This window comes from Gymnodraco acuticeps, unplaced genomic scaffold (genome assembly GCF_902827175.1).
Source record: "Gymnodraco acuticeps unplaced genomic scaffold, fGymAcu1.1, whole genome shotgun sequence".
NCBI classification, from domain to species: Eukaryota; Metazoa; Chordata; class Actinopteri; order Perciformes; family Bathydraconidae; genus Gymnodraco; species Gymnodraco acuticeps.
Genome location: NW_022991680.1, coordinates 295541 through 308933, shown reverse-complemented (window position 1 = coordinate 308933; position 13393 = coordinate 295541). Strand labels below are relative to the sequence as shown.

Genomic DNA, 13393 nt, shown 5'->3' with positions numbered 1-13393 from the left:
CTTCAGTAGAAGCTGCTGGGACTCCCAGCAGCTTCTACTGAAGCCTTCCGAGTAAATCGCCAGAACGCCGACACCTCCTCATCTCCACCGCTCCCATGTTTTCTTTTGTGTTGCCATAAGTTATTCTCTCTCCGTTGGTGCGCGGGGATAATGCTAATAATGCTAATGCCAGCAAATAAAATGGCGGCTTCACAAAACTTTGCAGAGTTTTACGGGGCGTGGTTTGCAATTCGCGCAGCCAATCGAAATTGGAACTTTTTTCTCCCCAGGAAATTACCTGCTCTCTAGCAGGGACTGAAAAGGGGGGAAAAGTTCTCTTGAACTAAGTTCTCTTTTTGGTGTGAACGCAAAATTCCAGGAACTATCGGAACTAAAAGGGAAAAGACCCTACTTCTCACACGAATTATAACCTCAGTAAACATTTTTCGGAAGAGTTTATAGTCTCCATCTATAGTTTAAAGTCTTATTCAATTCAGAAGGATGTTCATTTCTTAAATTGAGATCACATTTACAGTGAAAAAGACGAATAAAACAGGGATGCTTTTGGTCCGAGAAGGTGACAGACAAAATGTCGAAGTTGAGCACACACCAATTGGAGACGTCACAGTGACTACGTCCATTTTTTTTAAGGTCCTCAATCTACCCACATGAGAAACTATAATAACTTTTACTTGTAGGTTTGTTTACTTGCTTTAAAGAGTTACATTATAGTGAAATCATGTTTCAAATCAGTGTTAATGTTTTGTTTTTGTTGAAACTAAAACACTTCGTAGAGTTGAAGCGATACTAAGATAAATGATCATTCTTTGGGTGTTCGTCACAACAAGAAAGCCCTTTCACATTATACATATTTGATACTGTACATAGATATTTATGATCAGTGCAGCTTAGATACTGTATAATCCTCATATTTCTGTCAGCAGCTGCAGGTCATTATCGCCTAGTTGTGGATACAGAACATTTAACAGACAAAGTTCTGTTAAAGGTCCCATGTCATGCTTTTCTGACCCGTCCCCTTGTGTGTTATGTAGCGTTTTAAGCATGTAAACGGTCTGCAGAGTCACAAACCCTCAAAGTGCACCCGGTAGAGAGTAAAACTCTAACACAGAAAATACCTGAACGCCTCGTTGGAGATTTCTCTTCTTCCATTGTTTCTTCTTGGGTATAGTGACGTATTTCGGGTATAGTGACGTAACGTCTGCAGAGCCGTTACGTTTGGACCAATCCGCGGACTTCCTCACACACACACACTCGGCGGGACGTTGCGAGGCTCGCTGCTGCGAGGAGCGGGACACTGTGAGCTGGCTCACTGGTGTGGGGTCGGCGAGACAGCGAGACACAGCGGTACTCAGCCTGGGCACACACACAAACTCCCAGCCAGGCTGCGGGTGTGTGTGTGTGTTTCGGGCTGGGTTTCGCTGTGTGTCGCTGTCTCGCAGACGGCCACTGGGCTCACAGGGAGGGGGGGGGGGCAGGAGCTCCAACGAGCCGTTTAGGACAGAGAGTGAATACACATGCTACACAGAGATGCTGTATGAGAAACCAATGTGAGTTTGGAAAATTGCACAATATAAATCTATTCTAGTCGACCTCAACAATGGAAATATGATCATTAGAAATGGCCATGACATGGGACCTTTAAACTTTAATAAGGGTCATTATATGAGTAGCTGAAGTGGCAGGTACAGGGAATACCTGTGCACCTCATTGTTATATTAATTATTTAAGCTGTTCTCCACACTAGAGAGGACACACACTAGAGAGGACACACACGAGAGAAGACACACACTAGAGAAGACACACACTAGAAAGGACACACACTAGAGAGGACACACACTAGAGAGGACACACACTAGAGAGGACACACACGAGAGAAGACACACACTAGAGAAGACACACACTAGAAAGGACACACACTAGAGAGGACACACACTAGCGAAGACACACACTAGAGAGGACACACACGAGAGAAGACACACACTAGAGAAGACACACACTAGAAAGGACACACACTAGAGAGGACACACACTAGCGAAGACACACACTAGAGAAGACACACACTAGCGAAGACACACACTAGAGAAGACACACACTAGAAAGGACACACACTAGAGAAGACACACACTAGAAAGGACACACACTAGAGAGGACACACACTAGCGAAGACACACACTAGAGAAGACACACACTAGCGAAGACACACACTAGAGAAGACACACACTAGCGAAGACACACACTAGAGAAGACACACACTAGAAAGGACACACACTAGAGAAGACACACACTAGAAAGGACACACACTAGAGAGGACACACACTAGAGAAGACACACACTAGAGAAGACACACACTAGAAAGGACACACACTAGAGAAGACACACACTAGAGAAGACACACACTAGAAAGGACACACACTAGAGAGGACACACACTAGAGAAGACACACACTAGAGAAGACATACACTAGAGAAGACGCGCACTAGAGAAGACACACACTAGAAAGGACACACACTAGAGAAGACACACACTAGAAAGGACACACACTAGAGAGGACACACACTAGAGAGGACACACACTAGAGAAGACACACACTAGAGAAGACACACACTAGAAAGGACACACACTAGAGAAGACACACACTAGAGAAGACACACACTAGCGAAGACACACACTAGAGAAGACACACACTAGAAAGGACACACACTAGAGAAGACACACACTAGAGAAGACACACACTAGAGAAGACACACACTAGAAAGGACACACACTAGAGAAGACACACACTAGAAAGGACACACACTAGAGAAGACAATCACTAGAGAAGACACACACTAGAGAAGACACACACTAGAAAGGACACACACTAGAGAAGAAACACACTAGAGAAGACACACACTAGAGAAGACACACACTAGAAAGGACACACACTAGAGAAGACACACACTAGAAAGGACACACACTAGAGAAGACACACACTAGAAAGGACACACACTAGAGAAGACACACACTAGAAAGGACACACACTAGAGAAGACACACACTAGAAAGGACACACACTAGAGAGGACACACACTAGAGAAGACACACACTAGAGAAGACACACACTAGAGAAGACACACACTAGAAAGGACACACACTAGAGAGGACACACACTAGAGAAGACACACACTAGCGAAGACACACACTAGAGAAGACACACACTAGAGAAGACACACACTAGAAAGGACACACACTAGAGAAGACACACACTAGAAAGGACACACACTAGAGAGGACACACACTAGAGAAGACACACACTAGAGAAGACACACACTAGCGAAGACACACACTAGAGAAGACACACACTAGAGAAGACACACACTAGAAAGGACACACACTAGAGAAGACACACACTAGAAAGGACACACACTAGAGAGGACACACACTAGAGAAGACACACACTAGAGAAGACACACACTAGAAAGGACACACACTAGAGAAGACACACACTAGAAAGGACACACACTAGAGAAGACACACACTAGAAAGGACACACACTAGAGAAGACACACACTAGAAAGGACACACACTAGAGAAGACACACACTAGAAAGGACACACACTAGAGAAGACACACACTAGAAAGGACACACACCAGAGCGTCTCAGAGTCTTTTGAGGACACAACATATTCCCGCAGGAATCAGGTTGCATTTCTTCATTTCTGGCACACTTTTCACCAAACTCCCAAAGCCATTTTAGTTTTTGTTACTTAGCATTGTTAATCCAGCCAAGTGAAAAGAGAGTCATCAGTGTGGACGTGCATGGCTTCCTTAAGCACACTCACATTTACACAATGCATTTTGAAGGACACTACAGATTAGTCTAATTGTATTACATTATTGGCTAACTCACATTATGCGGTTCTTACATTATTGATGGTTATGATGTCAGTAAATGCTACAAGGCTTTAAAATAAGTGCTTCTGGCTACAGCAGAATATTTTCTTTTGTGCATTGTCACTGCAGCAATTATGTAATATGCAATAAAAATATATCTACTGTATACCATCCATTGTAAGATCCATTGGTGGCCCCTTGAGTTAGTGTTATTTAATTGTAGTGTCATTATTTCCCCTAATGTTCCTGCTGCTATGTGAGCCTGACATCCTTTTAGGAAAACAAACGAGTGAGGGTAATTCAAGAAAGCCAATTACTAGCAAGGCTTGTGATGGAAGAAATATAGATTTTTCTTTTTTGCTGAAGCAAGCAATAATACAAGACCATATAACTATGCATGTCACGGGAACACAAATCAATGTTACTGAGCAGAGCGCTGTCATAGTTAGGAGCCCCGAGGAACTGCAGGAAACTGTGTAGGAGGAGGAAGAATACATTATCACTGATGTGGAGGACATTGCTTCATTAAACACAAGTAAAACAACCTCTTACATGCATTCACTTAGTTTTTGTCCACTGGGGGGCAGCAGAAACGAGCTGTGAACACAATACTGACCTGGCAAACTTGTTAGCAAACAACTAAATACAACACTATTACACATATTACAAAGAGCTATTTAATGGATTGTTAAACGGGCCCTATTCTGCTGATGTTCAGGTGTATATCAGTATGTAGTGTCTCTACTTTAAAGAGTCCTCTCCTGCTGATGTTCAGGTGTATATCAGTATGTAGTGTCTCTACTTTAAAGAGTCCTCTCCTGCTGATGTTCAGGTGTATATCAGTATGTAGTGTCTCTACTTTAAAGAGTCCTCTCCTGCTGATGTCCAGGTGTATATCAGTATGTAGTGTCTCTACTTTAAAGAGTCCTCTCCTGCTGATGTCCAGGTGTATATCAGTATGTAGTGTCTCTACTTTAAAGAGTCCTCTCCTGCTGATGTTCAGGTGTATATCAGTATGTAGTGTCTCTACTTTAAAGAGTCCTCTCCTGCTGATGTTCAGGTGTATATCAGTATGTAGTGTCTCTACTTTAAAGAGTCCTCTCCTGATGATGTTCAGGTGTATATCAGTATGTAGTGTATCTACTTTAAAGAGTCCTCTCCTGCTGATGTTCAGGTGTATATCAGTATGTAGTGTCTCTACTTTAAAGAGTCCTCTCCTGCTGATGTTCAGGTGTATATCAGTATGTAGTGTCTCTACTTTAAAGAGTCCTCTCCTGCTGATGTTCAGGTGTATATCAGTATGTAGTGTCTCTACTTTAAAGAGTCCTCTCCTGCTGATGTTCAGGTGTATATCAGTATGTAGTGTCTCTACTTTAAAGAGTCCTCTCCTGCTGATGTTCAGGTGTATATCAGTGTGTAGTGTCTCTACTTTAAAGAGTCCTCTCCTGCTGATGTTCAGGTGTATATCAGTATGTAGTGTCTCTACTTTAAAGAGTCCTCTCCTGCTGATGTTCAGGTGTATATCAGTATGTAGTGTCTCTACTTTAAAGAGTCCTCTCCTGCTGATGTTCAGGTGTATATCAGTATGTAGTGTCTCTACTTTAAAGAGTCCTCTCCTGCTGATGTTCAGGTGTATATCAGCCTGTGCTGCAGCACCTCTTTTCACCCTCTGTCTGAAACCAGAGCCCAGTCTGTTGTGATTGGTCAACCGCTTAGAGATGTCCCGCCCCTTAACCTATCACGTATAAGTTGGAGTGCTAAGCAATAGTAGCACGAGTGTTACATCGTGATGTCACTATGAACACAGGGATTCTAGCTATTGCAGAACATTTACAAAGAAATAAATACATTTTTTAAAGCTACGGCTGTGCCAAATAATATTTGTTGCGGGCTTTGAAACTCAGTGAACTGTCACATTTTCCCGAAACGTATCGTCATTATATAATTATTTTGAACTGTACTTACTTTGCTAATATTGTGTAAAAAGTTACAAGGACAAAAACATTTCAAGGATTTTCAGCATTTTATCGATACAAGGCAACCAAATATGCTAATAGCATATCTTAAAGACCCAGTGAAAGCCCCAACAAAGTATTGAATGAACAAAACAATATTTAGAGACTATAGCCTATGCTAACAGCGCCACACACAAACACACACTATTCATCTGAGAATGTATGATGAATAATGTGGAATAACTAGTGCCTAATTCATGGGCTATTTGGGTTAATGCGTAAGTAATCATTTCTGAAAAGTCAAAACAATTATGGATTTGAATAGTGATTTGGATCTGCTTTACAACAACAATTTCAGCAACATAGGAATGTTTTTGCACAGAGTATTTCTTTTTAGAAAGCGGAAATTATGCTCTCGGTGGGCGATTTGCATATACATATAAATCGGCTGAATAAGGGCATTAACGCAGCTAACCCCTCTGGGTAACATGTGGTGCCCTGGTCACAGAGAATAATAACCAGTGTATGTTTTCCACTGATATTAGTATGCGAGTAAACAGCCAAATATGTTTGATTATGGAAATGTACAAAGGTGAGGCCGCCTCCACAATCCCCACCGACCGAACCGGCTGATATATAATTCACATCCTGCAGGTCTCGAGCTTTAAAATGATAATGACCTCTGAGCAGATGTACCACTCATGTGATCCTTGACAGGAGACATTCTCTTTATTGTTCTTTAGAGTTCAATAACTGGCAGAACCAGAATTCCTTTATTTGTCCCACAATGGGGAAATTATACATTATTATTATTACCACAGCAGAAGTATAGTGCAGATAAAGGGAAGAGAATAAACTTGCATATTGCGGGTTGTAAATAAATTGAGAGAAACAAGAAAGCACGAGGATATGCACATGCATGTATATTGCACAACGTTTTATATTTACAGGCAGTGTATCGGGGGTATCAGAGTGTGTGTGTGTGTGTGTGTGTGTGTGTGTGTGTGTGTGTGTGTGTGTGTGTGTGTGTGTGTGTGTGTGTGTGTGTGTGTGTGTGTGTGTGTGTGTGTGTGTGTGTGTGTGTGTGTGTGTGTGTGTGTGTGTGTGTGTGTGTGTGTGTGTGTGTGTGTGTGTGTGTGTGACCTGCCGTATCTCTGTTATAGAACGAACACTCAAGCTTTCCTGTTTATTTTGTTTCTCATATGTGTTGTTTTTTTTGTGTTTCCAGGAGTCTGAATGAACTGCGGGTGTTACTCCTGGAGTCTCATCGCCACTCGCGGGACATGGAGAAAGATATGACCCGTGAAGTGCACAAGGCCGAGTGGAAGGTGAAGGAGCAGAAACTTCAGGAGGACATCAAGACCCTGCGCGAGAAACTGCTTCTGCTGGTGAGGAAGTGTGATGAACGCTGCTTCTGAACTGCTGGGATTACTTTTGATTTCCCCTATTCTAGTAATGTTGTGGTTGCTAAATCCGCAGCAAGGATCATGATACAGTACATACACAAAAGCGTTGCGCGTTCTACTCTAGAAATCTATTATAACTTACCAAGGTGAGTCAGTAGATCATAGATTAATTGAGTGAGGAATGGGGAAGTCTTACTGGACACAATCAACATCCTGCTGCTAAGCTAAGCTATCCTCCTGGTTCCAGCTTCATATTGAACGAATAAAAAGATATATCAAACTTTTCAAGTGAATTTTACGAAATGTCAAAATGTTTCTTTAAATTGTTTTAACCATCATGAAGTTAGAGTTGCATAAAAAAGAGGAGCCTCACCCTGGTCTCAATGCCTGTCATGATATACAAAATACTCTATACATAATTAAAGATGGGAAAATCATGAGGCATGACTTTTTAAATGATTAGTGGAAGTCAACGTTAAAGGTGGATACCCAATGTCTACCAATAACTATAGGCCAATTAGTATCCTTCCTACAGTATCAAAAGTCGTTGAAAAACTTGTAGCTGAACAAATTATGAACCATCTGAATAACAGTGCTTTTTCTCTGCATCCAATGCAATTTGGCTTTAGGGCCAAATACTCTACAGAAACAGCCAACTGTTTCTTCACAGAACAAATCAAATCCAAAATGGATAAAGGTGGTGTTGTAGGAGCAGTGTTTCTCGACTTAAAGAAGGCCTTTGACACTGTTAACCACAAAAAACTCATATCTAAGCTATCCAGCATTAACTTCTCCACACTAACACTTAAATGGATAGAATCATATTTGTTCAACCGTTCTCAGTATGTCAGAGTACAGAATAATCAATCATCTAACCTCCAGCTGTGCACAGGTGTCCCACAAGGGTCAATTCTGGGTCCATTGTTATTTTCATTGTATATAAACGACTTACCATCGATATGTCCTGACACAAACATCCAAATGTATGCTGATGATACTGTAATTTATGTTCACGGAGGCAGTCTGACACAAGTGGCTAATAAACTGACGAACAAGATGCTTCATGTAACAGCTTGGTTGGAGCAATGCTGTCTGCAACTAAATGTCAGTAAAACTGTATGTATGTTCTTCACCAAAACCAAGTCCTCCTGCGTTGAGCCAGATGTGTTTGTGTCCGGGGAGAGGCTACAGGTGGTCTCAGAGTACAAATACCTGGGGGTCTTAATTGATTCAAGACTCAATTTTAAGGCTCAGGTGAAAAAGGTTTGCAACAGGGTCAAATTCAGTATGTTCAATTTGAGGTTTACCAGGAACTGCATGTCAACAGAAGCGGCTCTGATGTACATGCACTCTATGGTTCTATCTCATATCACCTACTGCTTAACAACCTGGTCACATGCCGTACAACCACTCTTAAACCCCTGGAATCATTATACAAACAAACACTTAAAATAGTAGATAAGAAGTCAGTTTATTCTCATCATTGCCCAATACTCACAAAATATAAGTTGTTGAGCTGGGAAAATGTAATTAGATATTCAAATGCTTGCCTCATGTACAAAATAATACACGGCCTTACCTCACCTCCGCTCAGACATTTTATCACCATACGCACACCTGTAACTAGGTCAACAAGAGCTGCAGCAAGAGGAGACTGCGTTGTTCCATTAAGGGAGAGTTCATTCAGCCAATCTTCTTTTTCTTTTAAAGCTGCACAACAGTGGAACTCAATCCCAGTAAAGATTAGAGAACAAAACACCTGAAGTTTATTTAAATCTAACTTAAAAACATGGTTAGTGGAAAGTCAGCTCTGTCAACACTGACACAATCTGCACTTTACAACGCTCTGTTTGTACATATGCCTTGACCTGTTGCTATCTGTCTGCTTTGTGAATATCTATTTTAGTTTAGTTTTTATGTTTTTATATATGCTTTTATCATAATATAAGTATCTCTGTTGAATGTTGTTTTACTTATTGTATTTACCTGTTATTTGAAGTGAATTTTAGTTTTTAGGATGACTTTTAACATCTGTCCAGGGACTACAGACGAAAAATAGCCTGTTGGCTAACTCTGGCGCATTTACAGAAATGTCAATCAATGTGCACTGTCAAATAAATATATAAACTTTTTTTTTTTTTAAACGCAACAGATGCTAAGATTGTACGGGTAAAAATCCCAAAAATGCTTCGTCCTGCATTTCCCAACTTGATGGCATCTTTAGGTCATACCGTGCCAAATAAACTCAACTCTTTAATTTTCCACTTGGAACACAGACCATTGCTACATATATGCTCAAATATATTGCCAAAAAGATTTGTATAATGTTAAATATTTACCACTAATACATATACATTCTATCACTGTTTTCTTGACAGCCTCCCGATACATAATTTGTGACTTTTTTTCAACCTTATTCATGTTTCATTTTTGTAGCTGGAATGGGGTTTCTCCAGATTTCAGAGTAGAGCAAAATGCTGTTTCCACAGACGGCTGAAAGCAAGGCAGCTGTTGGTTAATGTAATCACTGCCTAATCAGTGGCAGCTGAGTTGATCCCTGAGAGGAAGTTAATATGTTGAAATATGAAAATATGGGTAGCTTATGGTAGGTGATAGAGGTGAGATTATTGTCACCCATGTATGTTACATGCGCAGTAACTAGTCTGCACACATTATGCGTACTTATGAGTACGTATGCGGGCGTATGTTGTATGTATGCATGTTATTTCAAGGTTTCAAGGCTTTTATTGTCAAGTGTGCTTACTGTAGCTACAGTGTCGTTATGACAATGAACATATTAGGTCACAGGCTCCTCCAACAGTGCAACACAATATAACAGATAAGTAAATCAAATCAAATAGATTATAATAGAAACAGAATATAATAGAAACTGTTTAAAAAAATGACAATAATAAGAGTATATAAAAAAATATGAAAATCTGCTCTTTACCATTTTTTTACCAACATACTGACTCACTCCTGCTCTGTGTGTTTCAGGGTCGGGAGCGGTCCTCCCCGGACCACCGGCGGCACTCCATGCTGGACCCCTCGATGCTGGACTCGGAGATGAGCCGGCTCCGGCAGCGGCTGCTCGGCACAGAGGACGCCCTGCGGGGGGCCATGGAGCACAACCAGCAGGTGGACCAGCTGGTGCTGGCCATGCGCAGACACCCCGAGAAAAGCCCGGTAAAACCTCAACTTCACTTCACAATAATAATACATTTTATTGGTAAAGCACTTTTCTTTGCTATAAAGTAATCCCAAAGTGCTAAAAGGGGCGTAATAGAAAAAAGAAACACAAGTTTAATCAAAGGCTTTTTTTAAAACATGTTCAAAGCATGGAAATAGTTTGGATGTGAGGCAGCTTGGGAAGAAGTCTTTAAAGATTCAAAGGCAATGTTAGCAGGGGCGGTTCTAGGGGGGCCAGGGGGCCAGTGCCCCCCTAACACTGACCTCTGACCCCCCTGTGGCCCCCCTAACAATGAAAAGTTTTTTTTTTTTTTTTTTAAATGTATATTTTCTGGTACTCGGTTTTGCCTAAAACGCAGGATTTTGTTGCTGTAATGTGAGATTGTGCAGACACCCTTATGTAAAGTAGAGATGTAACTGTTCATTGCCTTATTTTTATATAAATATGGTGTTAGTGCAAACATTGCACTATAACTTAAGCTGAAGCTAACAGTAATAACTATAAGATCTATCTGAAATAAATATGTGTACTGAAACAAATACCAATAACTGTATTGCATTGTTTTCTTATGCGCAATTACTTCATACTGTCTAGTTCTCTTTTTCGTCCTGCATTTATTGTGCCCCCCTCAGAAAATAACTGGCCCCCCAGTGGCCCCCCCAGTCAAATTGGTCTAGAACCGCCACTGAATGTTGGCGATGAAAATCTTAAGTCCCTAGCTCTCAAACAGTGTAGATATAGACATACATGATACTTGAAAGTCACGTCCAACATACGTCCGATATACTTATCTACGTACATGTAAAATAGAATATGGAATAATTTGACTCTGCTATCATTTTCAACGTATGGAATAAATTAACGTTAGCTTAGTTTATCACAAAGACTGAAAACGGGAAAACAGCTAGCCTAATATCTAATTACCCATGCTCCTCTCTAAAGCGTATCCTGCCTCCCTGTACCCATCAGAGTGGTTACAATCTCCACATCTGAGCTCAGCGAGAGCCAAAAATGGGTTGAAATAGTCCTTTGTGTTAATGTAACTCACAATACAAAGACAATCATGTTCAGAATTGGCTTTAACTATTTAACTATTGTCTTCGTGTTCCCCCTTACTTTGGTGTTCGCGGTCAAATTTGACCGGTCCTGTTTTAACTGCTATTACATTAACACAAAAACCATTAATCATCACCACATATCCTTTAACACCCTTTCAAACTGTACATATTGTATCAGACTACTGGTATACATGAACAACTGCAGTAAATATACAAAGAACAGACACTGAACATGTATTGTGTGTGCCAGGTGTGATCCATGTGGGGGGGTGGGCACATAAGAGCGGGGGAATGATGAATGAAAGTAGTGAATCGGTCCGATTTTACCCGAAGACAACAGGAGGGTTTAATCATCAATTGTTTACTGTGTTTTTCAGGTGCATGGTGTAAACTCAGCCAATGGGATTCATCATCAGGAGTCCGGCAGTACTCGAGATGTAAGTACTATTTCATTACACTTAAAACCATGATTGTGGCAATATTACAACATCTGTCAGTGCTAAGACATGTTGTTTCCTTTCTTTTCAGGAGCAACACTGATATGAGCAGAAGAGATCAGATTGAACTGGGACATCTTAAAGAAAAAGCTGGTCCAACGTTTCCTCCTGACATTACATTACACATTACTCGTTAGACGCTTTTATCCAAAGCGACTTACATACTCAACACTGTGGGCAATCCCCACAGGAGCAACTGGGGGTGAAGTGTCTCAGGGACACAACGACATGCTGACTGCAGTGGGGTTTGAACCTGTGACCATCTGATCCCCAGACCATGCTCTATCCTCTGCGCCACACGCCTCCCTGACCCTTCGATGGACGCCTGATGAAGATTTCAGTTTACACTCCAAACCAAAACAGCGAATCTCCATCTCCAGTGATTTTATGTGTTGTTGCAGAAAGCACCTATTAGCCAATCATGAAGACCGCTTAAAGTACTATAAAATATAAACAGGTAATGGGACATGAAGAGATATTATCGGTACAAACTCTGTGACAATTCCTAATTTTGAACCGGAAGGCAAAACGGCTGATGGACAACGACGTGAAGAACTGAAGATCTGTTTGTTTTATTTATTGCTTTTACTTTGATTTCATCCTGTATGAGTGAGCTGTTTTGGCCAGTGGTACTCAGAGCAATGGCTGGCTTTTATTTTAGGGAGTTTGGCTCATTTGTCACTTTACTTCATATCTAATGAGAAGTGTTAGAAACCTCATTACGGTCAGCTCTGTCCAGTGTTCACGCTGCCGCTTTAGTGTACAATATGATCAATAACTGTGGAATTAAAAAGGATTGTTCAAGTAATACTCCACCCCCACATCTGTCTTTCATTGAGAAAACACAAACACTGTTTAACCCTTCTTCGATTGTAATCAGGGCACATTTATTTAAAATGGATATCAATGTCGGACAGTTTTTTGTTTGGATTTTTCTTTTTTAAACAGTCCCCGACACTTTATAACCCACTTCCTGAAACATAATCCACTTCCCCTTCACTCACCAGGGTACAGCAAATACTCTGCTTCTGTTTCAGTCATCACAAACCATTTGATACTGAAAATGTGTCTTTTAAAGCATTTTCAGTCAGACAACTCACGTGTTTCTTATATGTGTATTAAGCAGCATATAGTTTGAGTTTGGCGTCTAGGCTTGGGCCTCATCACTCCACAGATTTACAAAGAACATTGAGTGATGATTAGACAACTATCCCCCGAGCCTACAGGTGGAAGCTGGGGTGGTGGGGGGGCAGGCGAGCAGCAGCAACATGAAACACAGCAGCAGGAACATGAACGTAGCAATAGCAAGTGAACACAGTGGCAGCAGCAGCTAGCGAGGCAGAGGCAGGAAGACCTGGCAGCTTAAATAGAGCGGCATGTTTAGGAGAATGTGATTGGTTGGTTGTAAGAGGGAC

The 13393-nt window shown here is 41.2% G+C and overlaps 1 protein-coding gene across 6 annotated transcripts in view; it reads left to right on the top strand.

Annotated features, from left to right (window-relative positions):
* Positions 1-12799, top strand: part of clip2 (CAP-GLY domain containing linker protein 2) — a 63483-nt gene extending 50684 nt beyond the window's left edge. For all 6 annotated transcript variants that reach the window (XM_034198740.1, XM_034198738.1, XM_034198742.1 and 3 more), the window contains 4 exons: positions 7056-7215; positions 10231-10419; positions 11859-11918; positions 12010-12799. In XM_034198740.1, coding sequence (XP_034054631.1) covers positions 7056-7215; positions 10231-10419; positions 11859-11918; positions 12010-12021 — 421 coding nt within the window. In that variant the 3' untranslated portion in view covers positions 12022-12799. The remainder of the gene's footprint in view (positions 1-7055; positions 7216-10230; positions 10420-11858; positions 11919-12009) is intronic.
* The last annotated feature ends 594 nt before the right edge of the window (positions 12800-13393 follow it).